The 27,018-nt window shown below is 40.7% G+C and overlaps 3 protein-coding genes across 5 annotated transcripts in view; all 3 read left to right on the forward strand.

Moving 5' to 3' along the window:
• Nucleotides 1-40: 40 nt before the first annotated feature.
• LOC134190004 (A disintegrin and metalloproteinase with thrombospondin motifs 18-like) lies at nt 41-9,233 on the forward strand. 2 transcript variants are annotated; one of them, XR_009971564.1, is made up of 29 exons: nt 41-309; nt 389-578; nt 684-720; nt 787-1,142; nt 1,208-1,349; nt 1,851-2,047; nt 2,115-2,198; nt 2,261-2,385; nt 2,868-3,023; nt 3,079-3,210; nt 3,479-3,626; nt 3,910-4,154; nt 4,230-4,293; nt 4,406-4,496; nt 4,567-4,703; nt 4,759-4,882; nt 5,118-5,374; nt 5,640-5,787; nt 5,994-6,132; nt 6,352-6,541; nt 6,963-7,066; nt 7,142-7,205; nt 7,269-7,353; nt 7,598-7,719; nt 7,871-7,991; nt 8,071-8,154; nt 8,664-8,821; nt 8,880-9,107; nt 9,174-9,233. XR_009971564.1 is itself a non-coding variant. In XM_062658405.1 (28 exons), exons 2-28 carry the CDS (start codon nt 495-497, stop codon nt 8,949-8,951), a joined length of 3,666 nt encoding a protein of 1,221 aa, XP_062514389.1. In that variant the 5' UTR covers nt 41-309; nt 389-494; the 3' UTR covers nt 8,952-9,233. The 2 variants fall into 2 exon arrangements, 1 of the variants encoding a protein (XP_062514389.1); XM_062658405.1 differs by having other exon boundaries at nt 8,880-9,233.
• An 840-nt stretch (nt 9,234-10,073) lies between these two features.
• LOC134190186 (A disintegrin and metalloproteinase with thrombospondin motifs 16-like) lies at nt 10,074-21,623 on the forward strand. Its single transcript, XM_062658620.1, has 31 exons — nt 10,074-10,183; nt 10,250-10,286; nt 10,408-10,760; nt 10,824-10,977; nt 11,516-11,706; nt 11,763-11,846; nt 11,915-12,039; nt 13,644-13,793; nt 13,861-13,998; nt 14,116-14,275; nt 14,540-14,796; nt 14,869-14,932; nt 15,017-15,107; nt 15,173-15,309; nt 15,414-15,537; nt 15,721-15,980; nt 16,584-16,728; nt 16,968-17,106; nt 17,346-17,529; nt 17,774-17,868; nt 17,935-17,998; nt 18,065-18,149; nt 18,376-18,497; nt 18,651-18,774; nt 18,844-18,933; nt 19,106-19,272; nt 19,336-19,489; nt 19,738-20,050; nt 20,106-20,345; nt 20,428-20,654; nt 21,382-21,623. The coding sequence occupies exons 1-31, from the start codon at nt 10,109-10,111 to the stop codon at nt 21,477-21,479; spliced, it is 4,647 nt and encodes a 1,548-aa protein (XP_062514604.1). The 5' UTR covers nt 10,074-10,108; the 3' UTR covers nt 21,480-21,623.
• Nucleotides 21,624-22,157: 534 nt separating this feature from the next.
• The window catches only part of LOC134190187 (A disintegrin and metalloproteinase with thrombospondin motifs 18-like), a 10,965-nt gene continuing 6,104 nt past the window's right edge, over nt 22,158-27,018 (forward strand). The window contains exons 1-13 of one of the 2 annotated variants that reach the window (XM_062658623.1): nt 22,158-22,448; nt 22,660-22,758; nt 22,840-22,876; nt 22,939-23,288; nt 23,353-23,655; nt 23,711-23,794; nt 23,919-24,031; nt 24,484-24,627; nt 24,683-24,820; nt 26,030-26,189; nt 26,403-26,662; nt 26,737-26,800; nt 26,908-26,998. In XM_062658623.1, the coding sequence (XP_062514607.1) occupies nt 22,675-22,758; nt 22,840-22,876; nt 22,939-23,288; nt 23,353-23,655; nt 23,711-23,794; nt 23,919-24,031; nt 24,484-24,627; nt 24,683-24,820; nt 26,030-26,189; nt 26,403-26,662; nt 26,737-26,800; nt 26,908-26,998 (1,828 nt within the window). In that variant the 5' untranslated portion in view covers nt 22,158-22,448; nt 22,660-22,674. Of the gene's footprint in view, nt 22,449-22,644; nt 22,759-22,839; nt 22,877-22,938; nt 23,289-23,352; nt 23,656-23,710; nt 23,795-23,918; nt 24,032-24,483; nt 24,628-24,682; nt 24,821-26,029; nt 26,190-26,402; nt 26,663-26,736; nt 26,801-26,907; nt 26,999-27,018 lie in introns of those variants that run through there. The other variant, XM_062658624.1, reaches the window with a different exon arrangement.

Below are 27,018 nucleotides of genomic sequence, written 5' to 3' on the forward strand. Positions count from 1 at the left end.
TGGTACTGTGATTTCACAAGTGGTTAGGAATTACGTTAACCTCTGTCATAGCCAAGGTTCAGGCATTTGTTACTGCGGTTGTACAGTACCCAGAAGTAACTTGAGCCACACTGTCTTGTCACCTAACTACAACTTCACACCCTCTTTGTCACCAACTACAGCTATGCGTCAGGGCATTCATGAGCGTGAACCTCCAGATGACTATTGATTGGCAGACCCAGATACCTTGACAGACGTTTTTGTTTGCAGAGAAATAAATTTTCATGCAGGAAGAGAGCTTTGCTGCTGCTTCCGACATTTTCTGATGCAGTATGCTGCCTGTTACTGTACCATCTATAATGATGGCTCGCAAAGTGGCAAATCTGTGATTAATTGCTTGTCTAAACAGGTGTAATTGGCTTTGTCTCTGGTCACACCAGCTTATAAAATTCAAAGGAGGATTGTCAACAACATTGTTTATTGAAGCAGCAGCACTATAGGAGATCGATTGAAAGATGTGGCCATGGATACTACAGTTGATGCTATGTTGTTGCTATGCTTTTGCTTCTGTTGTTGCTGCAAACGGAGGACCATTCAAGGTTGATGGTGCTGTATGTGTTTGTATAATGCACACGTGGAGCTAGATATTTAACAACTTATCGAGTTTATTTTGATGTTTTATGTAAATGGTGACTTTGTTGCAGGGGTTCAATTCCAAGTGGCTGGAACATCCAGACACAGGTAGAGACATGCTTGTTGTATCTTGTGATTCTGCATTTGGAATGTACTTAATTGTAATTTGCACAGATATTGCATTTCCTGTGCTTATTCACTCAGAGGGCTTTACCAGTAACTTGCTACCTTCAAAGTCTGATCGAAACAAGCGTAGTGTTGGTACTGGAAGCGGTCTTCTCTTATATCGTCTTAGTGGATTTGGAGTTAATTATGAGCTCCAGATGGCATCTAATGACAAATTAGTATCAACTTCAGTTCTTGTGCAAACTATCCAAGATGGAAATATGGGAGAAGAAGAAGTCATGACAGAATACGTTGTCAATAAAGGGTGTCATTTGAATGGATTGGTTCGTGTTGATGATGACAATGGGAGTTTAGACAACACGCAGTGGGGTCGGGCAGCAATCAGTGTTTGTGATGGTAACATGGTGTGTCTTTCATTCAGCTGTTAGCTTGCCCATATTGGAATAAAATTGCACCTTTTTTTTATTAGACTGGCGTTATGAAGATGTGGGACTATGAGGTGCATATTGAAGTTTCGACAGAAGGGGAAACTCCAAAGAGACATATTCTGCAGAAGAGGTTTACAGAAACGAATATGTTTGATGGAAATTATTGCAATGTTACTGAAGCTGGTTAGTTTATGATTCGTTAGTGATTGTTTGTGTAAGTTTGTAATGAAAAAGGGAAAGGGAGTGGAAAAGGGTGAATGAGAGTTAAGAAATGGGATGGAGGAACAATGTGGTGTACAAATTAACTAAAGAAAGAAGAATGAGGATGGTATAGAAGCTTACAGGGAGATCGTAGATTCAGATTGAGATTAGGAAGGGGCAGTCTTTAAAAAAGAATGAGAAACTGATGCGGCTTTGTATGTGATGACATGATGACTTATGTTCTTCGTACCCTGGTAGTAGGGAGCCTGGTAGACAGTGCTGTGTTTAATAGCTGAAGGTTTTATCCCTTGTTTAAATAGAAGTAATGACGATGATGATGATACTAGTGTTGCATGTTGCAGGTTACAGTAAAACTAAACACAGGAATTAATTAAAGCGTATTTACCGGGTGAAAAGATACAAAACAGTATATTGTGTCACAACCAGTTGACTGAGTCAATTTGATATCTGTGTTTTGTTTAGATGGTGTTCAAAACAACGAGAGGCATTCTGAACATTTGAAACGTGCAGCAGGAAGCATAAGAGCAAAACGGCAGTCACTTCATAATCAAACCTTGTATGTTGAGACAATGGTTGCTGTAGATAAAATCACTCTAAAACGGTGGAAGAAGTTGGGAATTACTCAAGTTGAAAATTATGCTTTAACATTGGTGAACATTGTGAGTTAGTTTTGCAGTTTTGTTAAGATTTGTGTAGGCTGTACTATGTAGATTATTGTTTGTTTAGGCAAATATGCTGTGGGCAAACAGTGCAACTGGATTCGATGTCAGAATTGTAGTAACGCGTATGATGTTTCTAAGGAAAACTCCTGTAAATCATTGTCTGTCAATCTTATGTAACTTTCTTGTCATAAGTTGAAGTGCTTTTTGTAGAGAAATCTCAAGCTCACCAGAAACTCAGAAGTTCTTTTGAATTTATTTTGTGAATGGCAGAATTCAATAAATAGTCACAATGAAAGTCTGCTATCCCATTATGATTATGCTATTCTTATTACGGGGTCAGTATAAATAATGTCAATGTATCAAACGCACACAATTTTGTCTTCTGCTATTTGTTTATTCAACATCTGTCTGTGACTGAATACTTGTTTGCTCTTGTAACATTTGTTTTGTTTAACAGTTGACTAACTTTGGTTTGCAATTCTATACAAAAACTTGTTTCAGTTGTCTCCAGTAGCTGTCTTGTGTGAAAACTAACTGTTGCCCTGGTTACGGTAAAGTACCGCCTAGCTGTTTATTTTCTTACATTTGTGAGGCTACCTCCTTGACTATTTTAGTCTTGGAATTTTGGACTCGGCTCATCTTACTCTTGCACATGCTCTGTCTGCAGTGGTACATGCAATTGTTTGAGACTACTTTTAAATATTTAGTTTGTGGTTTGGGAACAAGGTCACATTATAGATGGCTCTTCAATTTGCATGTCTTACCAGCTGGCAGCTTTTTGCTACAATCATTTTAACTTACATTGTATATTTGATAGGAATGAGCTTTGTCACAAAGTAGGGGGCAAAAAGGTTTGTGTAGAATATGGTCGTGCATATCGTGGAGACATGTGCAATTTACCTCGCTCATGCCAAGTGGCTACCAGTGCTGGTTTTCGTACTGGTTTTGTCATTGCTCATGAAATGGGGCACAGGTACTGTAAAACTGCCGCGAATGTGCAAACATGTTGTATAATAGGGTTTCTATAGTTTTGGTATGATCCATGATGATGGCAATAACTGTGGAGCTCAGCAGGGACTAATGGCAGTCAAGGCGTCTGCTAAAACGAATCTGTTTCGATGGTCTCCATGCAGCCTAAGGGATATGCAAAATTTTCTCAGGTAGGAAATGCTAAAGAAGTAAATGGGAGTTTATAATTTAAAAATAAACCTTCTGACATCTGTGTATATCTGAGCCAAACTTACATGTTGTAAGCTTTTTGTGTGAGAGTGAAGTCTACTAAGTGTTATTAGCAACGGAGAGATATATGTGTATTGTGTGTTAAATTGCTTGAAAAAACTTTCCTAGTCTACTAATTTATGAGTTACATAATTAAAGTGTTTAACGACTTTGCATTTTGAAAAATTGTATAACAATTTGTTCTGATAGAAATAAAGATCATTATGGCTGTTTATTGGATTCACCTCCATCCGACACACTTCAATTTCGAGACAGGTGGGCGGGGTCACGATATGACCTTAATGAACAATGTTCATTTGAAGTTGGAATGAATACAACCGTGTGTGACTCTGGAGGAGTAAGTGTAGTCACACAAGACAGTACACTTGTGCGTTGGTCTTTGTCTCTGTCTGTCTCTTGTTTTTGCTTGTTTATGTGTGTTTGATTGTTTTGTGGATGTGGATTGGTGCATGACACAAGAATTGTATGGCAAATAGCTTTCTGCAATAATCACTTGTTTAATGGAGTGTTGCTTCTACTGATTTGATGTAGCTTACTTGCATAAACTTAAACTATTTTACTTTATTTTTATGGTGAAATGGTATAAGCTTTACACCTGACCAGTGAATCTCTGATTGTAGAGTGTCTGTCAAGCATTGGTGTGTCGGGTGGATAACCGATGCTCAACTTCGTATGTTCCTGCTCTTGATGGAAGTATTTGTGGTCAAAAGAGAGTTTGTGTTCGTGGACGGTGTGTTCTTGCAACTGAAAGAGATCAACATACTTTGGTCGCTGCTGCTTGGTGTGAATGGTCACAAGTTTCTAGTTGTTCCGAAAGTTGTGGAGGTGGTTTAAAATATCGCACACGAGTTTGCAATTGCCCACAGTAAGTGTATTGTTTCACAGTCAGTTTGTGCATTATTATAGTTTGAAGCATATTGCAAGTTTGAATTGTTTACAGGCCAAGTCATGGAGGACAATTTTGTGAGGGCAGAAACTACACTGTGGAGCTGTGCAATACCCTGGTATGTGACTGTTTTTGATCATAGACTTACAAGATCTGAAACTACAGCTGAATTGCTGAAAATGCATACATTGGCTTGTATTATAATGTTGGCTAATTGCATGCATGTGTAGCCTTGCCATATTAATTCTCTTGATCCAAAAGTGAAAGCGTGTCGTACTAAGACTGACAGCAGCAGCAAGCCAATGGAACCATACTACAGAGGTATATTGCAGCAGTGAAGATGAATTTGGGCATTACTTATTGAAGCTATCATATTGTGTTGTTTGTACAGAGAACAATGCATGTAGACTGCATTGCTTCAGTACTACTACGGGTGAAGTGGTTGCAATGAACGAATCAGTTCAAAATGCAACAAAATGCAATCCCACTATGCCATCCAATGACCGATGCTTTAGAGGCCAGTGCGAGGTAACGAGTGTTAATGCTGCACTATCTAATGTGTTACCAATTTTTTGTTTGTTAGAAATTTGGTTGTGATTACAAGTGGCAGTCAAATGCCCATGAAGATTATTGTGGTGTGTGCCAGGGTACTCGAAGAACATGCAAATTTCGATCAAAAGTTTATTCAAAGCAAATAGCTAAGTCTGGTAATGGTCAACATTCCTTTTGATTATAAATTACAGGCAGCGTTTGTAGGGCAATCAATGCATAGCTACACAGCAGTCACAGCATCTTATTATGAAACGTTTATTTGTAGATTGGTGACTTTGTAATGTTTCTTGCATTATTGTAAACAACATGTTCTGTTGCTGACTAAAATTTGAATTAATTAACACAACATGGAAGAATGTTAGTTACTGATCTTGTTGTGTGGTTAAATAGGCTATCATGGAGTCGTTAAAATTCCAATTCAAGCCACAAATATTGTTATTGAAGAAATGGATATCCTGAATGATTTATACTTAGCATTACAGCTAAGTTCAGGATCACAATTGTTTGTGTTGAATGGCAATAAACGACCAGGAGCTGCATGGTCAACAATTGAGGCTGCTGGAACAGTGATTGAATACTCAAGGCCTTCCTATGCTCATGAAACTATCAGAATTAAGGGTCCATTGCAGGAGCTTGTCAAGATCATGGTATGTTCAATGAAAAATAGTGTAGTAGAACAATATCTGTTATTGATGGACTTGCATTTTAGTTTATAATGTTATTGGACTTTTTGGGTTTTACTCAATACATTACCAAACAAACTAAACGTTTGGTTTGTTCTACTAGCTACTGTTATATGTTTTGTTACTAACTACAAGTTTGAAGTAAATTTATAAACCTTTTTTCTTATTACTGATTTTGTCTTTTCATTAATTAAATTTACAAGCAAAAATATTGTTACAATTTGACTAGATTTTCTCTGCTCAAACAAACAGTTCTTTAAGTGCAAGGATCAAAGTGCAATACTCAATGCCTTTGAATCGTACGGATTATGGTAGAGGTATAAAAGAATATATTTGGGAGAAAAGGGATGGAGCTTGCTCCAAGACCTGCAGAGGAGGTAAGCATATAGTTTACTTAGCTGCTTAGTTAACAATGTACACACACACACACACACACACACACACACACACACACACACACACACACACACACACGTGCACACACACACACACACACAGATATATACTTAGATAGTCATTTTGCAACTATTGGCTACTGTTTAACTATTCTTTGAAACTACAAATATTGTGTTTGATTCAACAGGCTTTCAAGAGGTATCATTCTACTGTCGAGCAACAATAGGAGGACATTATGTCAACTACACTTATTGTGATAGTACTGCCACACATGCTCCCAAGTCCCATACTATTGCGTGCAACACAGATGTTCTTTGCAATGGAGGGTAACACATGTATTGTCTTTCTTTGGCATAGAAGTTTTATTAACATTGACTGCACACTTGGTTCTTTGCAAAAATGTGTGTGTGTGTGTGTGTGTGTGTGTGTGTGTGTGTGTGTGTGTGTGTGTGTGTGTGTGTGTGTGTGTGTGTGTGTGTGTGTGTGTGTGCGCGGGCTTGTGTGTGTTTTGTGTGAACACATTTACCATGTCTTGTATTTTCCAGCTCACCTGTCTACAACTGGCATATTGGTAATTGGAGTCATTGCTCTGCTACATGTGGAACAAGTCAGAGGGAACGAGATGTTCGTTGCTATGATGAAACGACTTCTGTGTATGTTGACAATAATTATGATCGATGTCAAGCTCAAGAACCATCTACTATGCAAACTTGCCTTGTGCCAGTGTGCAAGAAGGTACATGTTGTAACACAAGCTTTATTGCTGAGTAAATATAATCAACATTTGGAAACTTGTGTATTCTAAATACCGTTAATAAACTTCTTGGTCACAACATACAAAACATGAGCATGTGCAGGTGTGCACATGGAAATAGATGAGCACACACACACACACACACACACACACACACACACACACACACACACACACACACACACACACACACACACACACACACACACACACACACACACACACATACACACACACACACACACACACACACACACACACACACACACACACACACACAAACCCACACACACAAACCCACACACACACACACACACACACACACACACACACACACACACACACACACACACACACGATACTGTCCAGTAGTCGTGGGACAAGTTGTGAATTATGGGTTTAGAAACCAGTCAATGGTGGTTGGTCAAAGTGGGAAGTGTCTGGAGATTGCTCAAAGACTTGTGGCTCAGGGATAGGCGTGGAGACTAGAACCTGTACCAATCCAAAGTTAGTTGTTTTAGTTGCCTTTTTATGCTAGCTGAGTGCTTAACTTAAGCAACTGTACATGTTGCTATTTCATAGACCAAGTAATGGAGGGAAGCGTTGTGTTGGTGTAGCTCAACGACAGGTTTGTTGCAACACTAAGGTCAGCTGTTATGTTACTGCATGTACTGTAGTGTCTAATAATTGTGCTTTCTGTATTGAGTAGACATGCATACCTACTAGCATCAATGGATTCACAGTTCAATGCAGTAAAAAGTATCCAAGCTCAAAGGCTCTGTTTTCTCCTGTTGGTAATAACTTAATAGTGTTCCGTATGACATGAACAGCAAATACAAGCAACATGTAATGTTTCATACTTTACACAAGATTTGCTTGTGATACAGGCGCGTAGCCAGCTTGAACTCGGGGGGGGGGGGGGGGGTTGCCAACTTCAAGCACTAACGTGTTGGTTAGTGTGATTGTAACGAATGTGTTGAAATTTGATGTCATTTAGTATGTTTAGCTGTTTGTAGCTACTGTTTCTTGTTCTTGCAGATTTGTTAGCATGCCGAATCAAGTGTCAGTTATCTGGTGGATCTGAGGGCACTGTTGATGCTGAGGATGGAACTCGGTGTCAGTTACAGTCATCAAGCCGATGTCTCAATCAAAAATGTGTGGTAAGGTTTTACTAACTTCAATGTCATGCATGTAACCTGTTGTCATGTTTGATACTGTCTTAGAGTGCATGTTTTCAAGAGAACATTAGGTTTATGTGTTGGTATAATTATGCAAAATTATGGTACTTGTACATTATTTAATTTCCTGTAGCCTGTTGGATGTGACTGTGAGTTTGGATCTACAAACACAGCTGGGTGTGGACTTTGTTACAATCAATCAGCTAACTGCAAATTATTCACTTCCAAATACAGCCTACAAAATTATAACGCAGGTGTGGACATGTACATCTCTTATTTTTTGGTTTGTTTAATTGTGACAAAGCAGAAATCACTGTTGCTCTTTTGTCTTAGGAAGAAATCACCATATTGTAGGTATACCAATAAATGCTTATCACTTACAAGTGAGCATGAAGAAGGATGTGAGCGGAATTATAAGTGAGTACTGTTTTATTACAAGTATGGTATTTGGAATGAATGTATTTTACTCGTTACATATATCAAGCCATAGGAATCACGCCACTGGTTACCAATCATTGTTTTTATTATAAATGTGCAAACAGTTGATGTCGTAAATTTTTAGCCTAGATCTTGTCATTTTACTGGTGACAATCAAAGGCTGGAAACTCTCGACCACTGAAGGAAAATAAATCACCCAAGGACTCCACATCTTTGTTTTAGCATAAATCTTCTTCTCCAGCCTAAGCAGTGATGCCACTAGACTAGTGATGGTTGACTGTTGAACGTATTTTGGAATTGTCCTAGCTTCGAATACTTCATCCCCCTGTAAGAGAGCATGCCAAATGCTTGGTGGGAGTGATTGCCATATTAATTGGCAGAAGACTACTGATTTACCAAATACAGTGACTTTTTGCACTTTGAGTCATACTATAAACAATATACTAAGCTTCTCTTTCCAAATTGTGGTCATGTTCTTGTGTTTGTAGCGATTCAAAGCTTTAGAAGAGAATCGGTGAGCTTCAGCAAATTCCGTTACTCTGGGGAAAGCATGTTTGCTTTTGGTGGAGAAGTAAGATATACTTCCGCTTCTGCTGAAGAGTCATTGATGTTTTATGGGCCAACTGCAGAGGATTTGACAATTTCTGTAATATGAAATGTTGAATTTGTCACGTGTATGTATGGTTACTTGTTTTGTGTTTCAGATTTATTTGTTGGGTAGCGTTGGTAATCAGAAGTCTGATGCTATACGTGTGTCATATTTCAAGGGAGCATGAAAAGAGAGACGAGAGAAAGAACTAACTAACAAATCTAATTACAGTGCCTAGCATAACTGGTCTTTCTCCGCCGCGGGGGGAGGGGGGGAGGGATACCGGCTGGAGGGATACCGGCTGGACTATGGAGCCTAAACTAGAAGGCACTGCAAAAGTAGGGTAAGACGATTCTAACTGCACGTACTTTGTCAAACACCAGTCTGTTAACAAAACAAAACTGATTAGGTTACAGTACGCTTTGAAATGTCAGAAGAAACATTTGCAATAGAACAACGACTCTAGCTACCCTTCTGAGAAAACGTAGGAGGCAAATGGTCTGCCAATTTGAACTTCGAAGGTCAGCATGTTAGTCGACTAGAGATGAGAAAACTAGAGAAATGAAATCAAAAACCTCAATTTCACCTTGTACGTGTATTAAAGCTAACAGATAACGCAGCAGCAACATTGGCACATTTGGTTTTGCTAGCACGTGAACCGTCGCGAATACTTTGCAATAAATCGCCAAAGTATTACCAGCGGATGACGTCTAATTAATCTCTAGAGTTAACCAGTTGACACTGGCACACGCTACCACGACAATGCAGCCTTCTAGTAAACAAACGTTTTAACTTATGAGAAGATCATAGACAAGAAAATGGTTTGTGGTTGTTTGGGTTTTAGTTGACGGGTTGTCTAGAGGCTAGACTATTAGCTCCAATTTACAGATGTGTCATCTCGCTTAAGTAGAATTGTAGTTGCAGTTCACATGCGTCATCTCGATCGGTTTGGTATGATGCAATAGGAACTGCTGACGTCATAACATCTGTTAGTCAATTAGCAAATTGTGCTATACGTCACATGGTTAGTAAAGCCTAGACAGGCTTGCTACCATGCACTTGTGCAGTAAAAAGTATCTGTGGGAACGCTAAATCAGGTCGCAATACAATGAGACAAACCTAGCATACTACCGTACATAGTTTCTACAAATTTCAGCGACCTCTTACCTCGAGTCTAGTAACCACAATTACAAATGACAGCTGTAGATGTGGTCATTGTGTAATTAATTAATAAATATTGGTCAATGTCACGCCCCATATCCTGCGGAGTTCAGTTGTCATTGACGGTTCATAATAGAGATATCAGTCACTGAAGCGGCACTCACGCTCGCGAGTGGTTGCGAGATGTTGCGTTGGACCGTCTGGTCAACATTGTGTTGTTCTATTGCTCTTTTTACGGTGAAAGCAGAATTTTCCAAGGTCGGACATTGCGCGCCATGCATCCAATGCTCTAGCGTTAAGCTTAAATTAATGACTTCGTTGCAGGGTTTTGATGCCAAATGGCTGGAGCACGCAGACACAGGTAAAGAGAACTGCATTACAAAACTTAGGTAGAACAATTGTTCGTAATTACGTACAATGACCAGTCGTGTACACGGTGTGAAGTACATGTTATGGTCCAGTTGTAATTTCACTTTGAACAGATGTCGCATTTCCTATGCTTCTTCAGTCCGATGGTGGATTCTCCACTAGCAATTTGCTGCCTTCTGGGGCGGAGCGCAGCAAGCGTGGTGCTGGTAGTACCGAGAAATGGTCTGTGTCATACCGTCTCAACGGCTTTGGAGTTGATTACGAGCTGCAGATGACACCCAGCGACGAGCTGGTGTCACCTTCTGGTTTGGTACAGACAATTCAAGAGAGCAACATGGGTGAGGAAGTAGTGACGGAATACATTAGTGACGAAGGATGTCATTTGAACGGGTGGGTTCGTGCTGACGAGGGTTCAAATATCACGACGTGGGGCCGAGCAGCCATTAGTGTTTGTGACGGTAACATGGTGAGTTCATCACTTTTGACTGCATGTTTGCACATCGTTTGCTTAGACTCGTACTGTTTACAGACTGGTGTTATGAAAATGAGAAACTATGAGGTGCACATTGAAGTCGCGTCAGAAGAGGAAACCCCAGCAATATTCGGTCGAGGACATCTCCTACAAAGAAGGTCGACAGCAAGGAATGCGTTAGAAGGAACTTACTGCCACGTCACTGAAGCTGGTTAGATCCTTACCGAATAGCAGCTGTTGCAGCAGTTGGTAGACTTGACTACTTCCAATGCATGTTGAATTTGTAACGGAAGGGGATTGGAGGTTGGTAAACAATTAATTAAGAGGGAAGAGTTAAACAAGACGGAAGGGTTTAAATAGGACGGAAATAGCAGAGTGGCTGAGGAAGAGGGCGAAAATAAAAGTAAATAAGGAGAAATATAAACAAGATTCAGATTCAGACAAGAAGGCGTTAAGTGACAGAGACCAAACGAAAATTAACTCAGAGGGGTCCTTCTTGACAAGAATTAATGAGAGACTCCATAAGTTGTGACAGTTCATGTCTGTCTAAGCAATTAATATGACCATGTTGCTTGCTGCCTGCATAGAGATAGCTGAGTGAAAATATGATGATGACAAGAAATCAACTAGGTATGTATACAAGAGGTAGATTAGCAAGGGTCAGTTCATCCCATATGATTTATCTAATCAGTAGAACAATATGTAGGTGTCATCCTGGGTAGTTCCATCTAATAATATGATACGTTTAGATCATGTTCAAGAGAGTCAAAGGCAATCCGAAAGTCCAGAACATGCAACAGGCAGCAGAACAAAACGACAGGCGCCTGGCAATCAAATCTTGTTCGTCGAGACGCTGGTTACTCTAGACAAAGCTGCAATAGACAATCGCAAGATGAATAATCGACGATTACAAAACTATGTCCTATCAATGTTGAACATTGTGAGTTTCGTGTTGCTCGTTGATGTCCATACAATGTCGCTAAAACGTTTGTACAGGCAAACATGCTGTGGTCAAACAGTGCAACCGGATATGACGTCAGATTTGTTGTAATGCGCATAATGTTACTAAAGAAAACTCCCGTACGTTATCTGTACACTGTACATGTCGATTTTGTCTTCTTGTCGTGAACTAAATTTCTCTTTTCTAGTCCAACTTTACCAAATCTAATAGATCAGTGGAGCTTCTGAGTACATTTTGCAAATGGCAGAGCGCGATAAACAGTCCAGACGACCGTTTGCAATCCCATCACGACTATGCTATCCTTATTACAGGGTAAGTCAGTATAAATAATTGTATACAATGTGTTGAGCTCATGCACCTTCGTGTTATTGTGTACTTGTATCCGCAACTGAACGCTCCATGACTTCATTACATATACTTCAGTCAAGACACTAACTATACACTCGGTGTACGTAATTCGACATTCACAGATTTTTTATACAATTGATTTGAAAATAGTTTATTAGTCTCAAAGTGTCTTTGGTGTGAGAGTGTGTAAGAGTTTCTATAGCCAGTAATGGGTTACTTAATCTGTAGCGAAATTTCTATCTAAACAACTGAATTTGTAGCTTGTCTACCCCGGCCAAGCCACGATGGCCAGTCATTCTCAGAATGTATGCATCCAAGAAGTTGTAATGATGCCAAACGATACCTTGACAATTGTAGTAATAATCAAAGACAGAACTGACCGACTCACTAGGTATACAGTAAATGACCGAATTGATTGAATAAGCACCTGCCCGTATTAGGACCACAAGGTGGTAAATCAGTTACAAAACAAGTTACAATTGATAAGAATTATCGAGTAGAGAAATTATTTATCGACTGCTAGAGTCGGTGTCCGGTCTGTCTTATTATTCTATCGGTTTATCGGGTGAACAGAAGAGTGAATCTAAAAGTCTACCGTATGTTGGATTAATCGTCTGACTGCCGAGTAGAGAAATCATATATCAACTAGCTAGAGTCGGTGTCCAGTCTGTCTGACTATTCTATCGGTTTAGGGAGTGAATAGAAGAGTCGAGGGTGTGTCGGGTAGTTAGAATAAAGCAGCGCAGCCGACGGCTGAAGGCCGAGGCGAGCCATGTTATGAAAGGTTACGGTGGCCTGCTGCCTTGACGTTTGGTCGGGTGTCGTCGTGGCCTGTCCGTGTGGGGACTGTCGTTCGAAATTTTGGGTTTCTACGGTTAGCGTGGGTTCTCGGCGATCTTAGGGTCAGGGTTAGGCTATGTATTAAGCCTTATTATGTATAAGCGCCCCTGCCCAAATAAACGCCTCTATGTCTGCCTGTGTGTGTGTGTGTGTGTGTGTGTGTGTGTGTGTGTGGTGTGTGCACATGTGTGTGTGTGTGTGTGTGTGTGTGTGTGTGTGTGTGTGTGTGTGTGTGTGTGTGTGTGTGTGTGTGTGGTGTGGGTGTGTGCACATGTGTGTGTGGGTGAGTGTGTGGTGTGTGTGTGTGTGTGTGTGTGTGTGTGTGTGTGTGTGTGTGTGTGTGTGTGTGTGTGTGTGTGTGTGTGTGTGTGTGTGTGTGTGTGTGTGTGTGTGTGTGTGTGTGTGTGTGTGTGTGTGTGTTCTCACATTACAGTCACATATCTGGGTGGTTATAGCTATTGCCTACAGGTTAGGGAAAGTGTGAGGTGGTAATAATTTTCACATCAACAGATCTATTGGCTCGTTTACATAAATAAGCGCATCTACTCAAATAGCCGCCTGGGGTGCTTAATCAAACACAAAACGGCTTATAAATTTTTAATTTTATAAGAACCCCGGGCGCGAATTTGATCACTTGTTTTGAGTGATTTGAGGTGACGATTACTTTGCTGTTCATCAAAGAACTGTAAGTCACTACACCTAGTGCTCATTGCATTGTATGCCTACAGGAATGAGCTCTGCGCATCAGGGGCAAAATTTTGTGGAGAACTCGGTCGTGCGTATCTGTCGGCCACGTGTAGCTCAAGGTATGCCTGTCAAGTGACCAGCGATACTGGTGTTCGTACCGGCTTCGTAGTTGCTCATGAAATGGGCCACAGGTAATCCTACTGAATACTCTTCAATTATAAATGTTACATTCATGTCGTATGCGTATGATTTCTATAGCTTTGGTATGTATCATGACGGCGAAGGCAACAACTGTACTGGAGCTCTGAAGAAGATAATGGCAGCTCAAGTGTCCACTCTGACCAATCTCTTTCAGTGGTCGAAATGCAGCCAACTATATATCCACAATCATCTCAAGTAAGAAGTACATAAAGCGATAATTACATACAAACAGACAGAGCTAGACAGGCCCAGTATTTTATTTAATAATAATATATTGATTAGGGGTCTTATGCATGTGTTTTGTATTTATAGGAGGAGTCGTCGTCACTACACCTGTCTGTTGGATTCGCCTCCAACAAATGCGCTTGAGTTTGACAACAGGTGGTCTGGAACACGGTATGATCTTAATGCGCAATGCTCGTTTCAAGTTGGAAAGAAAACGAAAGTGTGTTCGTATAGTTGGGCTAGAAAGGTAACTACTTGTTGTTCGTTGTTGTCGTTGTTCTCTCTGTTTTCTCTCTCCTTTCTCCCTGTATTTGTGTTTGTGTGTGGTGTTTGTTTTTGTGGTTGTTTATGTGTGCTGTGTTTATGCATGCTTGTTTGTGTTTGCATCTGTTTGTTGTGTGTGTGTGTGTGTGTGTGTGTGTGTGTGTGTGTGTGTGTGTGTGTTTGTGTGTGGCGTGTGTGTATGATAACCAACTTCGTCCTCGGTGTATCACATCTCTCTGTGTTGTAGAGAGTTTGTCAAGCGTTGTGGTGTCAGGAGGGCAACATATGCACGACTGTTTACATTCCTGCTCTCGACGGCAGTCCATGTGGTAAAGACAAAGTGTGTGTTCAAGGACAATGTGTCCTCGAGAGCGAAAAAGAGAACTACACTCTACCTAACGCTCCCATACACGGCACTTGGTGTAATTGGACGCCAGCTTCTAATTGCTCCAGAACTTGTGGTGGTGGCCTACAATACCGGACTCGGGCATGTGAGTGTCCACAGTAAGTCTTCCCACGGTTACACCGGAATCCGATCGCAAATTAATTTTGCAATCTTTCCAATTTGTTTCACAGACCCAGCAATGGAGGGCAAGTGTGTGACGGCCTAAACTACAGAATGAATTTGTGCAATACCCTGGTATGTTGACTAATACAATTATTGATAAATATAAATTAATTATCGCCTACATTTTTGTATTGACATTGCTTGTCCATTGTGTAGCCGTGCGTTAGTCAGTCCATCAATCCAAGAGTGAAACTCTGCCGTGAGAAGACCGACAGCAATGGCATGCCAATGGAACCGTACTACAAAGGTATAACAGCGGGCAAAAAAATTCGATCCTCGAATGTCTAGAATCATGTCATCTTTTCTATGCAGTAAACAATACGTGTAATTTGCTCTGCTACAGCACTACGACACGCAAAGTCGTTTCGATGGGAGTGACGATCAAAAGCGGGGCAAAATGCGATCCCAACAGTCTGTCTAATGATCGATGCTTCCTTGGCGTGTGTGCGGTAATAAATTTGGTGTCTTTGTAGTGTCAGTCGATCACCTTCATTCTGTTTGACATTCGGTTGTGTAATTAATTAATGACACGGTTCGACCTTTTTCTTTGTAGCCATTCGGTTGTGATAACAAGTGGCAGTCGGACGCCCGTACAGACAACTGCGGCGTATGCCAGGGTACGGAACGGTCGTGCAGATTTCGATCAGGAACCTTTCAAAATCAGATAACGAAAGCGGGTTAGATCATCATTCTCACATATTTTAGTAGAAATTTGGGCAGCAAGAATACACAACTACACAGCAGTTGAAGCGTCTACAAACCTTTGTGGAGTGACACCACAACCTTGACTGTGTTTTTGTGATATTCTTAGTAATCCTATACACCAGATTGTTGTATTAAACTTTGGTATATGTTGATAGGTTATCACAGTGCCATCGAAATCCCATATCGAGCATCAAATGTTTTTGTTAACGAGACGAGGGTCCTCAAGCATTTGTACTTGGCAGTACAGGTTTTGAGTCCGAGTCTGCGAGTGTATGTACTGAATGGAAACGATCAGCCCAAGACTTCGTGGCAGAGAATCAATGCGGCCGGAACCGTTATTGAGTACTCCAGACCTTCCTACGCCCACGAAACTATCAAAATCGAAGGACCATTGCAGCAGCGTGTCAAGATCATGGTATGTATGTACGTACATACATACACGCATACGTACACACACATACGTACACACACACACACACACACACACACACACACACACACACACACACACACACACACACACACACACACACATTAAAATGCAACACAATTAGATGGGATATCTGTTTTCTTGTCCCACCTCATTTTTCCCTAAATTTCACCCTCACCAATCAAACTTCGTGTGTTGCACTTGTTGCGAATAGATTGTCTTTTAGAGCATACAAATTTTAAAATTAAATTATCAACATCTCCCTTCCCCATGATAATTTAAAAAAAATTACTATATATATGCAATATAAAAAATTGAAAACATAAAAAAATTAATTACGATTTGTCATGAAAGAAAAATTGCGAGCCTGTAGAATTCTTAGTTACAGCGATGCATGTACTAGTAAAGTGAGGTGCTTTACGATGAATGCATCAGGGGAGAACGGATCAAAGAAAATTATTGTGAGCATTAATAAATTACTATCAGGTGTTGCCAATACGTTGGGTATGGGATTGCAGTTGCGTGTACAAGTTAATTATTAAAATGAGTTTTGTTACTTTACATAACGAATTTGTAAACTCTGACCAGGTTTTATCAACTAAATCCAAAAAGTCTTTCCGTCCAAACATCAAGTGGCAATACTCGGTGCCGTCCGGTCGTGATTTCGGCAAAGGAAGCCGACAATTCATATGGGATACACGTCTAGGACCCTGCTCCACGTCCTGCAGTGGAGGTAAGCACAGCATATTGGTTTTGAATGTAACAACCCACTAAACAATATTTGTTAATTAATTAACTCACAATATGGCAATTAAACTGCAAGAGCTCGTACTCTGTTTTTCGTTATATGCTTAATATATTTTCATGATTGTTTGATGTCACTCTAGTCATTGCTTTATGTGACTCTTTGGTCTTTGTGTATAGTAAGTGTTTTGCTGTTGCTAGACTAGATATATTATGGTTGATTGATAGGTCTTCGAAATGTATCATTCTACTGCCGATCGACAACGGGATGGCTTGAAGGAGACTATCGGTTCTGTGATCCAACTGCCACACGACCACCCAAGGCGTATACAGTTTCATGCAATACAGATGTCTTATGCAGCACAAGGTAACACACGAACTGCCTGTGTGTGTGTGTGTGTGTGTGTGTGTGTGTGTGTGTGTGTGTGTGTGTGTGTGTGTGTGTGTGTGTGTGTGTGTGTGTGTGTGCGTGTGCGTGTGCGTGTGCGTGTGTGTGTGTCTGTGTGTGTGTGTGTGTGTGTGTGTGTGTGTGTGTGTGTGTGTGTGTGTGTGTGTGTGTGTGTGTGTGTGTGTGTGTGTGTGACAGTTGCGTTTGTTGTCCTTCAGCTCACCTGTGTACAACTGGCGTACCGGTAATTGGAATCTGTGCTCGGCGACATGCGGACCGAGCCTGCAGAAACGAAAAGTCTATTGCTACAATAATGCAACCTCTCAGACTGTTGACAATTATCATTGCCAAGATCCAGCACCGTCTGCCACACAAAAATGCTCCGTACCAGCATGCATGCAGGTATGAATACAACTAACTAGTGGAAGACATATACCCACATGCTGCAAGTATGTGTGCATATCTCACACAGTAATCATATAAATTTTGTTCACACACACACACACACACACACACACACACACACACACACACACACACACACACACACACACACCTACAGGCACATACACTCATAGCACCGAAGCGAGTAGACAGCTTCATTTACTAACAGATTTTGTTGTTGGCAAGTTTTATGTCTATCTAGAATGGTGGTTGGTCAGAGTGGAAAGCATCCGGAAAATGCTCAAAGACCTGTGGCTCGGGGGTACTCTTAGAGACAAGAGCTTGCGATAATCCAAAGTTAGTTCATTTGTACACATAGAGTATCCAAATGCTCATACAAATAGCGGATGTTTGCATTTATAGGCCGATCAATGGAGGCAGACCGTGTATTGGTACAAATCGCCGACATTCGTGTTGCAACACTAAAGTTAGCTGACGTGTTACAGTAGTCGTTGTTTAGTTTAGTGAATGTTTTCTTTGCTCGATTGATCAGCTGTGCCAGCCGACCAGTATCAACGAATTCACAGCCCAATGCAGAAAGAAGTATCCAGGATCGAAAGCCGTGTTCTCTCTTGCCGGTAAGCAATCATTTAGACTGTTTGTTTTGATCTGGTCGTACCAACATTTATTAATTTTGATTAACAAAATTTTCATGATTAACGTATTAATTCAACTGATTGCGATTGACTCTGTAATTTTTGGCTACCATGGTGATGTGATAACTTTGAGATTGTAGACCTGACCCTCGAGTGTTGTCAGAAAACTAGCAAAAATCAGTGACTCCTTGATGTTTTTGGTGTGCAGATTTGATATCGTGTGAAATCAAGTGTCAGTTACCACAAGGATCTACCATGACTGTTGATGCCGACGATGGCACTCGATGTGACTTACGCTCAACAAGTCGATGTCTCAATCAAGCATGTAGGGTAAGTTCATTGATGGTCGGTCACGGCTGCTGTACATTCTGCTATTGCCACTTGATTATCTAAGAATTGACCATTAGCCAATATTCGTTATAAGCAGGCATACTTGTATGCGTTGTGATCGACTATGTGGATCAACTTGTTGTGCTCTTGTAGCAAGTTGGATGTGACTGCGTGTTTGACTCTACAAATACCCCATCTGAATGCGGTCTCTGTGACAACCAATCGGCTAAGTGCGTATCAATTATCTCCAGATACAGAATACAGCATTATATTGCAAGTGCGTGTGTACATCACGTAATGTTTGTAAATCGTTGTTGGTACACTTGCTGTGCTTTTTTCGTATTAGGAGATTATCATATTTTGGATGTACCAAAGGGTGCTTATCGTTTACGTGTGCACATGAAGAAGGGGGGAAACGAGGTCGAAGCAGGCATAGGCATGTAACCGTTGTTGTTATGTGTGTGTGTGTGTGTGTGTGTGTGTGTGTGTGTGTGTGTGTGTGTGTGTGTGTGTGTGTGTGTGTGTGTGTGTGTGTGTGTGTGTGTGTGTGTGTGTGTGTGTGCGTGCGTGCATGTGTGCAAGTTGCTAATACTATTTTTCCTAAATAGTGATGTATAGTTTCGGACGGGAAAAAATTAGCTCCACCGATTTCCGTACCTCTTCAGTTCAACGGTTGTTTGCCTTCGGCGGGGAAGTGAGCTACACTCACAGTTCCGTCCTACACGAGGAAACAATGACGTTTTATGGACCAACTCAAGAAGGATTACAAATTTTTGTATGACAACTATTTACAGCCAGAAGTCATTGTTTACGTTATTGTGTTTGTTTTGTGTTGCAGATGTTGCTAGAAAAAGCCGGCAATCCTAAGTCTCCTACTATAGACGTGTCGTACGTAATCAGCAATGAATATGAAGAAATTGTTTATAAGTATAATCATCCCTATGGTTGGAGATTGGCCAAGACGGCCTGCTCTGTGACATGTGGCAGTAAAGGTAAGAAAATCAGTCAACAGTTGATTGTAGCGTTAATGTATGAGACTTGGAGGGGACGAGTAGGTAGTAGTGCAAACGATTTTTTCTATTACCAATATCTATTGGATTCAAAAATAGAGTCCAAGATGCTAATAGAAAGGTAAATGACAACTGAAAAACCTACACACTCATAACATTGCTCAGAGTTTGTACAGACCCGCAGATCGGTCCAAGTAATATAACTTAAAATGTCGTTTGATTTTATGTAGCCGGGGTTGAACATTGGGAGGCACAGTGTGCTGTCAAAAACACGGGAGATTACGCCGAAATCTCCAAATGTTCAACGGACTACAAGCCTCATCCCGTTCACAATCAACCGTGTCAAGGAAGTGGTAATTGTCCGGGTTTCGTTTGGCAAGTCAAGCCGTGGAAACAGTGCAGCAGCTCGTGCGGAGTCGGGCAGCAAACGAGAGCCATAAGATGTATATCTGAGGCAACACAATTAGGCAAACGATCGGACCTCTGCGATTCAACACTAAAGCCATACTCTGTACAAGAATGCGTGAGGAGCAACTGCGGACAGTAAATTTCACATGTTCAGTAAACCATCATCCGTTGTAATGTAAACCGTCCTTAGGCTTAAAACCGATGCACCAACAACATCGGAGCCAACGGCAGCGACGACTCCTTCGCCATTGCCATATTTCTGGACAGCCTACAATTGGAAGTCTTGTTCGACATCGTGCGGTAGAGGTACTCAGGTTAGGGCAGTGCGGTGTGTGGAGCGAGCGACTGGCCTACGAAAGAAGGTCTCTCTCTGTGACGGTACTCCAATGCCCATTGAGAAAAGAGAGTGCAATGCCGGACCTTGCCAAAGGTAGTGACTTTGTGAATCACAGAATGCTAATATGGAGTTCATTTATTTATTTATTTATTATATATTATGGTTTGCCTCCTAGAACTACGTCGCCGCCACCAACCACTTCTGCTCCTAGTAGATACGTGTGGTCACCACAGGAGTGGATAAGTCGTTGTAGTGTGACGTGTGGTGTTGGGTATGAAATGAGACGTGTAAAGTGTGTGGACAGACGAACGGGAATAAGCAAGAAGGTGTCGCATTGTAATGCGAGCTCGAAGCCTAGTGAAAGGAGAGAATGTATCGCACGACCATGCGATCTTCAGCACGGTTAGGCAGTGTGTGTGTGTGTGTGTGTGTGTGTGTGTGTGTGTGTGTGTGTGTGTGTGTGTGTGTGTGTGTGTGTGTGTGTGTGTGTGCGTGTGTGTGTGTGTGTGTGTGTGTGTGTGTGTGTGTGTGTGTGTGTGTGTGTGTGTGTGTTGTATGGTGTAGTAGTACGTAGCTGTCACTTGCTTCCTTGCAGTCAAACGAAACTTTCTGTCCATCGTTTTATGAGCTTCGAGTGATCTGACATAAGAGTCTGTCTGCCTGTCTGTCTGCCTACCTTGTCATCTACTCGTCTGTCACTATCTCTAATTGACTAAACTCCAGCATCCACAACAGTCCGTATTTCACGTAACTGTCAACATCCAATATCGACTAGAACATTAACTCATTTAATGTGTCAAGAACCTTAGTCGGAAGATCCCTGTCCACGTGCCCTCCTACTTGCTCAATCGCCTGACCCGCCTCCTCCTGTGCCTGCTCATTCGCATGATCCACACACACACAATGCTCGTTTCCAGCTTGCCTGTAATGTATGCACGTGCTCTTACTGATGAATCCGGTCCTCAACCAGCTGGCTTGATGGTTGTGCTCCTGTAATTTACATGCACAACATCACTCACGAATAATTTTTCTCATACGGTAGTATAGTTATAGTTCCTTTGTAAAGTATGTCTCTCCTATTTTTGCCACAAGTTTCACTTGAAATATTAAAATTTGTACTTTTGTGTAGCTTGCACAGAGGAACCCGCTGACTGTCCAGCTATCAAGTCGACCGGATCGTGCAACAAGGCAAAGTTTGCAAGCGTATGCTGCAAGTCGTGTCGTTGAATTATTTGACGAGTAACCTAGGAAATGATTGTATGCACTATATTAATTATTATTTGAGTTGTCTAGATTAGTTTGCACTTTGTTATAACAATTTAATTAGAAATTCCAGACAGACTTATCTATATCCGGGAATTTGAGACTACAAGATGTCGATTTAATTCTCGAGGTTTCAATAGGTAGGAATGCACAATAACACTCCTACGTGGCACCTTAATTAATCAATACCAACATAAAATTCTATGAGTCTATAATTCCTTGTTGCACAGTATGAGTAGCAACGCTGTTTAATATCAATTAATTAACTAAAATTTCGTAACATTCAGGTGTCACTGTGTGTAAACTGCTACAGACCTACTTGGCTTTCTTCGTGTGACGGTTTATTATCACAATCTGCTACCGGGTCCTTGTTTTGGCAAAAGTTCTGTGTCAGTCTGGTTGTCATATTAAGTCAATGACGTGTGACGTCTAGCTGCCTAGAGTAGCATGCCGTCATCAAGCTAACCTGCTAACACGACGAAGCTGACGCTAAGCCTGTAACTTAAGTGACAACGGACGTTGTAAATGATATTTACATGAACACATGCTCCCCGCAAACACGTGCCTCATTTCGACCAATCAGACAACGAACGACATCCGGGATTAATTAAGCAATTTGGAGGAGGTTTTGAAGAGCGTCCGTTTGAGCGTTGGCAGTAATACAGCTGTAAGGTCAGGTTAGCACAACACGACGTCTACATCAGTGTCAATATTGTGAATTCGGTTTCGATGTTGATTAGCAATTAATTAATTAGAACACCCTCGTACTTCTTTGTCTCGTTGCGGCAATTCCAACAATACTCTAGTGCTTCTATTGCTGTGGTTGCTAAACTCTAATTTCGGTTTGATAGAGATGTGTGGCGGTTTCGACCAACTGTAGCAATCGGGTGTAACACCTACACTCAACATTGAGACCAACGCCTACACACAAAGGTAAAAGCATAGCATCTGCATTCTAAGTGGGAGTGGGCTGCTATGATTTTGTCAGAGATAAGATGTTTGGGCTCCACCTGTGAGCCTAATCAGCCTACTCATGTCCTTGCTAATTACTAGATTGCTGTGGTTAGTGCATGACAATCTTTTCTTTGAATTGGTATCAATACCAATCTGGAGGAGATTGTCAGTCTGTTTGTTGATCTTTCAGGAGTTGTTTTAGAAGATGTGGTATTTCACTTTTCCATCGACTTTGTACTGTTGCTTCCTACTTGTTTCTTTAAGTATCGTAACATCAGGACTTCTCCAGGTTTGAGTTGCATGTGTGGCAGACAAGTCACTACACCGTTTGTTCATTTGAATATAATCAGTTGTTATCCCTCTGTTATAGGGTCTTGATTCCAATTGGTTGGAGCAAGCAGACAAAGGTATAGAAATAACTGCATACATAACAACAATTTGTGCTCTAACTACATGTACTTGATCTTAGATTTTGCATTTCTTGCTCGACTGGATTCGAAGGGCTTTCTTACCAGTGACTTGGTGCCTGAGGAGGCGGGGCACAACACGAGTGATGGTCTTGAGAAAAAGCTTGTTTATCACTTTGACAGTTTTGGAGTTAATTATGAACTGCAAGTGATGCCCAATGATGAGTTAGTGTCATTGTCAGGCCTTGTGCAGACAATTCATGCCAGGACAGTGGGAAGGGAGGATGTTACAACTGAGTATCTCATAGACGAAGGATGTCATTTGATGGGATGGGCTCATGCTAATGGACACTCAAATAATACTAATACTTTGTGGGGTCGTGTAGCAGTCAGTGTCTGTGATGGTAACATGGTTAGTAGTTTATTCCAGAGACCACTTTGCTTTTGAGCTTACTGTTATTTAATTTATATTACAGACTGGTATTATCATCATGCCTGGATACGAGCTGCACATAGAAGTTGCCTCGGAACTGGAAATCTCTTCAAAACATGGGCACGTTTATGTCATTCGGAGGAGATTTACCGACATGGACAAGATTAAATATCAATTTATTGAAAGTGAAACTGGAAACAGAATGAAAAGGCAATCACCAGGCAAACAGACCTTGTACGTTAAATCACTGGTTGCTTTGGATGAGGTGGCTATTGACGTTATCAACGAGCGACAACAGATGGATAATCGGAAGCTAAAGAATTATGTGCTAACTATGATGAACATTGTGAGTTTTTAGTATGGTATGAAATTGAGAGTTCAAGTATGATATTTGTATTCAGGCAAACTTTTTGTGGGCAAACAGTGCAACAGGATTTGATGTCAGATTGGTAGTAATGCAAATCAGGTTAATGAAGACAAACCCTGTAAGTCGCTGGCACAGCAGGCTTGTTGAGAAGGATTTGTCAGAGTGAAATATATGAATAAATTAAATAAATAAATTTTTATTAATAATTAATTAAATTGGTTATAGAAATGTTTTCTTTGCAGTCGGGTATCACTGTCACAAAGAATGGAACAAGACTGTTGAAGTCGTTTTGTGATTGGCAATATTCAAATGACAGCTCATTAGTATCCCATGACTACTCCATTCTTATTACAGGGTCAGTGTCACAAACTTTGTTGTGTTTATCATTTGCAGCAATCTTTGTTGATAAACGATGGAACCTTTTCAAACACAGACTTACTAATTGCACTTAATACGATGATTCTAATTATGTTGAAATCACCAAGACACACAGTAGTGACAGAGGTATGTTGTTGATGTATGAGTTTGGTGACAATCAAAGAGACTAATTAATAGACAGATAGACAGACAGACAGTAAGACAGACAGACAGTAAGACAGACAGGCAGACAGACAGACAGACAGACAAGTAGACCAACCAGACAGACAAACAGACAGACAGACAAGTAGACTGACCAGAAAGACAGACTGACTAAGACATTAAGAGATCAAGTTTGCTGTTAATTATGTTTGATAATAATTTAGTAAACTATATTTGTTTATCGTGTAATAAGATGACTAATACTGAATGATCTGTGTTGTTATTTAGGAACGAGCTATGTACTGCACCTGGTAGTTGTGAGACCGTAGGCATGGCATATACTTCGTCAATGTGCTCACGGTTTGCATGTCAAGTAACCAAAGAAAATGGCATTCTTACTGGCTTTGCTATTGCTCATGAAGCAGGCCACAGGTAAGACTGCTGTCACATGGGAAATATTTGGTATAGTTTATGTTAACTCTTACAGCTTTGGAATGCAACATGATGGTTTTGGAAATCAATGTGGTGGAGCTAGACAGGGACTTATGTCAGCTCTTCCATCTAGTCGTATTAGACTGTTTCAGTGGTCGTCATGTAGCAAACAGTATATTCGAGACTACCTCAGGTATAATGACAAATACTATGACATACGTCTAAATGCGATAATGATGTCAAATATTTAGGCATACATCTACAGGAAGTATGTTTTGTATGTATTGTTTGTATTTACTTTTGCTAATGTTGTTGCATTGTTTACTTTTGTCTGTGCGTATATCTGTTTGTTTATTCATTTGTTTGTTTATCTGTCTGTTTGTTGTTTGTTTATTCAGTCTGTTTGTCTAGCTGTCTGTTAGCAGATTGTTTTTGGCAAGGTATATGGATTCCATAATGATATTATGGATGAATTATGATCAAACCAGTGGAAAGGTTGATCACACAAAGTGATGAACTTTGGTGTTGATTGAAATCTACATGTCAATTTTTGAAATTAGACAATAGAGGGCATACAAACTTATTTGCATTTCAAAGTTTGAGCAATTTTTGGTTTAATTTTTATTTTGTTAGCACTGTTATTTAATATGTAAAAGTCTTATCTGTTTTCTGTCTGTCTACCGGTCTGTCTGTCTGTCTGTCTGTCTGTCTGTCTGTCTGTCTGTCTGTCTGTCTGTCTGTAACATCAATCGTGCCAAAACTGCCAGGCCAATTGCCACGAAACCATGCATGAAGACTGTGTTCCACACCACAATGCATAGGCATGTTTCGGTTGTATGAGTTCACGATTCAAAGGGGCCCCTTGTGAAGTCCATGAACCCAACCATGTTAGCGAGGATGCTGTCGTTGCTCAAAGTTTGCATGACGAACTGTGAATGCACGCCAAATTAATTGAGGTAGACAGTGAAAGTGTCGCCGTCTTCCAGAGTTTGCTTGGGACGGCACTATATTAGACGTGAATCCTGCTCTATTTGCCTGGACAAATCTGGGCCCTCTGCTAGTAATTTAGATATCCTTTACTATTTTTAATGGAGGTATATGCTTTATCAAGAGTTAATTGTTTGTTTTGTATTGTATCACATTAGATTTTGACTTTTTGTAGTAGATCAGTTAGAAAGTAAGCTATTGCTAGAGTATACCATTTCGAGTCTTCCATACGTCTTTTCATGTGTCATGCTGACAGTCACATAGTTGACATGTTAAAGTAGCGTTGTTGATGAATACATTAAGAAGACACTGACAACATGTTTGTATACATGCTGTCTGTATGGTTGCGACTTGTTTATACGTATCATTAAAAATTTACATTTTCTATCAATCTATGGTAACTTTTGTTTTGAAGGCAGAAGTCAAATTATGCTTGTTTATTGGCATCGCCTCCATCTCGTGATATAATTCGGTATCGAGACAGATGGGTAGGGTCACGATATGATCTTGACGTACAGTGTTTATGGCAACTTGGAAGAAACGCTAAAGTGTGCCACACCAACAGGGATCCAGAGGTGTAAATACACGTGTGTGTGTGTGTGTGTGTGTGTGTGTGTGTGTGTGTGTGTGTGTGTGTGTGTGTGTGTGTGTGTGTGTGTGTGTGTGTGTGTGTATGTGTGTGTGTTCTGCTTTGCCATTTATTACATGCGAAGAGGTTTACACAATTTACGTTTGAGAAATTTGTTACAGTAGAAAATTAATTACTAACTTGTAGTGTCTGTTTATAGGAAATTTGTCAGACATTGCGATGTCAGCGGGGTAGATCTTCTTGTATATCTGTCGATGTTCCTGCTCTTGATGGGAGTGTATGTGGTCAGAGCAAAGTGTGTGTTAGAGGCCAGTGCGTTCCTGAGAGTGAAAAGGATGACTATACGTTCAGTGGTGCTCCTATACATGGAGCTTGGGGTGAGTGGTCTGGCTTCTCTAGCTGTTCAAGGAGCTGCAGTGGTGGTCTACACTATCAGGAACGATTTTGTAATAGTCCAAGGTAAAAGAGTGTGACGTAACAGCAATGTGAGCGTTACTGTTGTTTTTATAGTAGTTGTTTGTGTGTATGTGTAGTCCCAGTAATGGAGGTAAAGCTTGTAAGGGTAATCGCTACAAAGTGGAGCTGTGCAGTACCTTGGTATGCGATTGAATAAGAAACACAAGTAGACTGATGAGATTGAATTGACGCTACAACTAACAGAGACTTTGTTTATTTGATGACACTAAGGAATGTTTGTTTCATAGCCTTGTGTTGTTGATCTCGTTGATCCAAGAGTGACAGGTTGTCTTCACAAGATTGGCAGCGATGGCAAACCATTGGAGCCATACTACAACAGTATTACAAGAATGAAATTT

Source organism: Corticium candelabrum, chromosome 14 (assembly GCF_963422355.1).
Source record: "Corticium candelabrum chromosome 14, ooCorCand1.1, whole genome shotgun sequence".
Classification (NCBI taxonomy): domain Eukaryota; kingdom Metazoa; phylum Porifera; class Homoscleromorpha; order Homosclerophorida; family Plakinidae; genus Corticium; species Corticium candelabrum.

Bases quoted from the DNA above. Each gene is read 5' to 3' on its own strand.
- LOC134190004 (XM_062658405.1), top strand. From the start codon at position 495: ATGTGGCCATGGATACTACAGTTGATGCTATGTTGTTGCTATGCTTTT. The intron at 3,211-3,478 runs GTAGGAAATGCT...TTGTTCTGATAG, and splicing joins GATATGCAAAATTTTCTCAG to AAATAAAGATCATTATGGCT. The intron at 5,788-5,993 runs GTAAGCATATAG...TTGATTCAACAG, and splicing joins CTCCAAGACCTGCAGAGGAG to GCTTTCAAGAGGTATCATTC.
- LOC134190186 (XM_062658620.1), top strand. From the start codon at position 10,109: ATGTTGCGTTGGACCGTCTGGTCAACATTGTGTTGTTCTATTGCTCTT. The intron at 15,310-15,413 runs GTAATAAATTTG...TTTTCTTTGTAG, and splicing joins GCTTCCTTGGCGTGTGTGCG to CCATTCGGTTGTGATAACAA. The intron at 17,107-17,345 runs GTAACACACGAA...GTTGTCCTTCAG, and splicing joins GATGTCTTATGCAGCACAAG to CTCACCTGTGTACAACTGGC.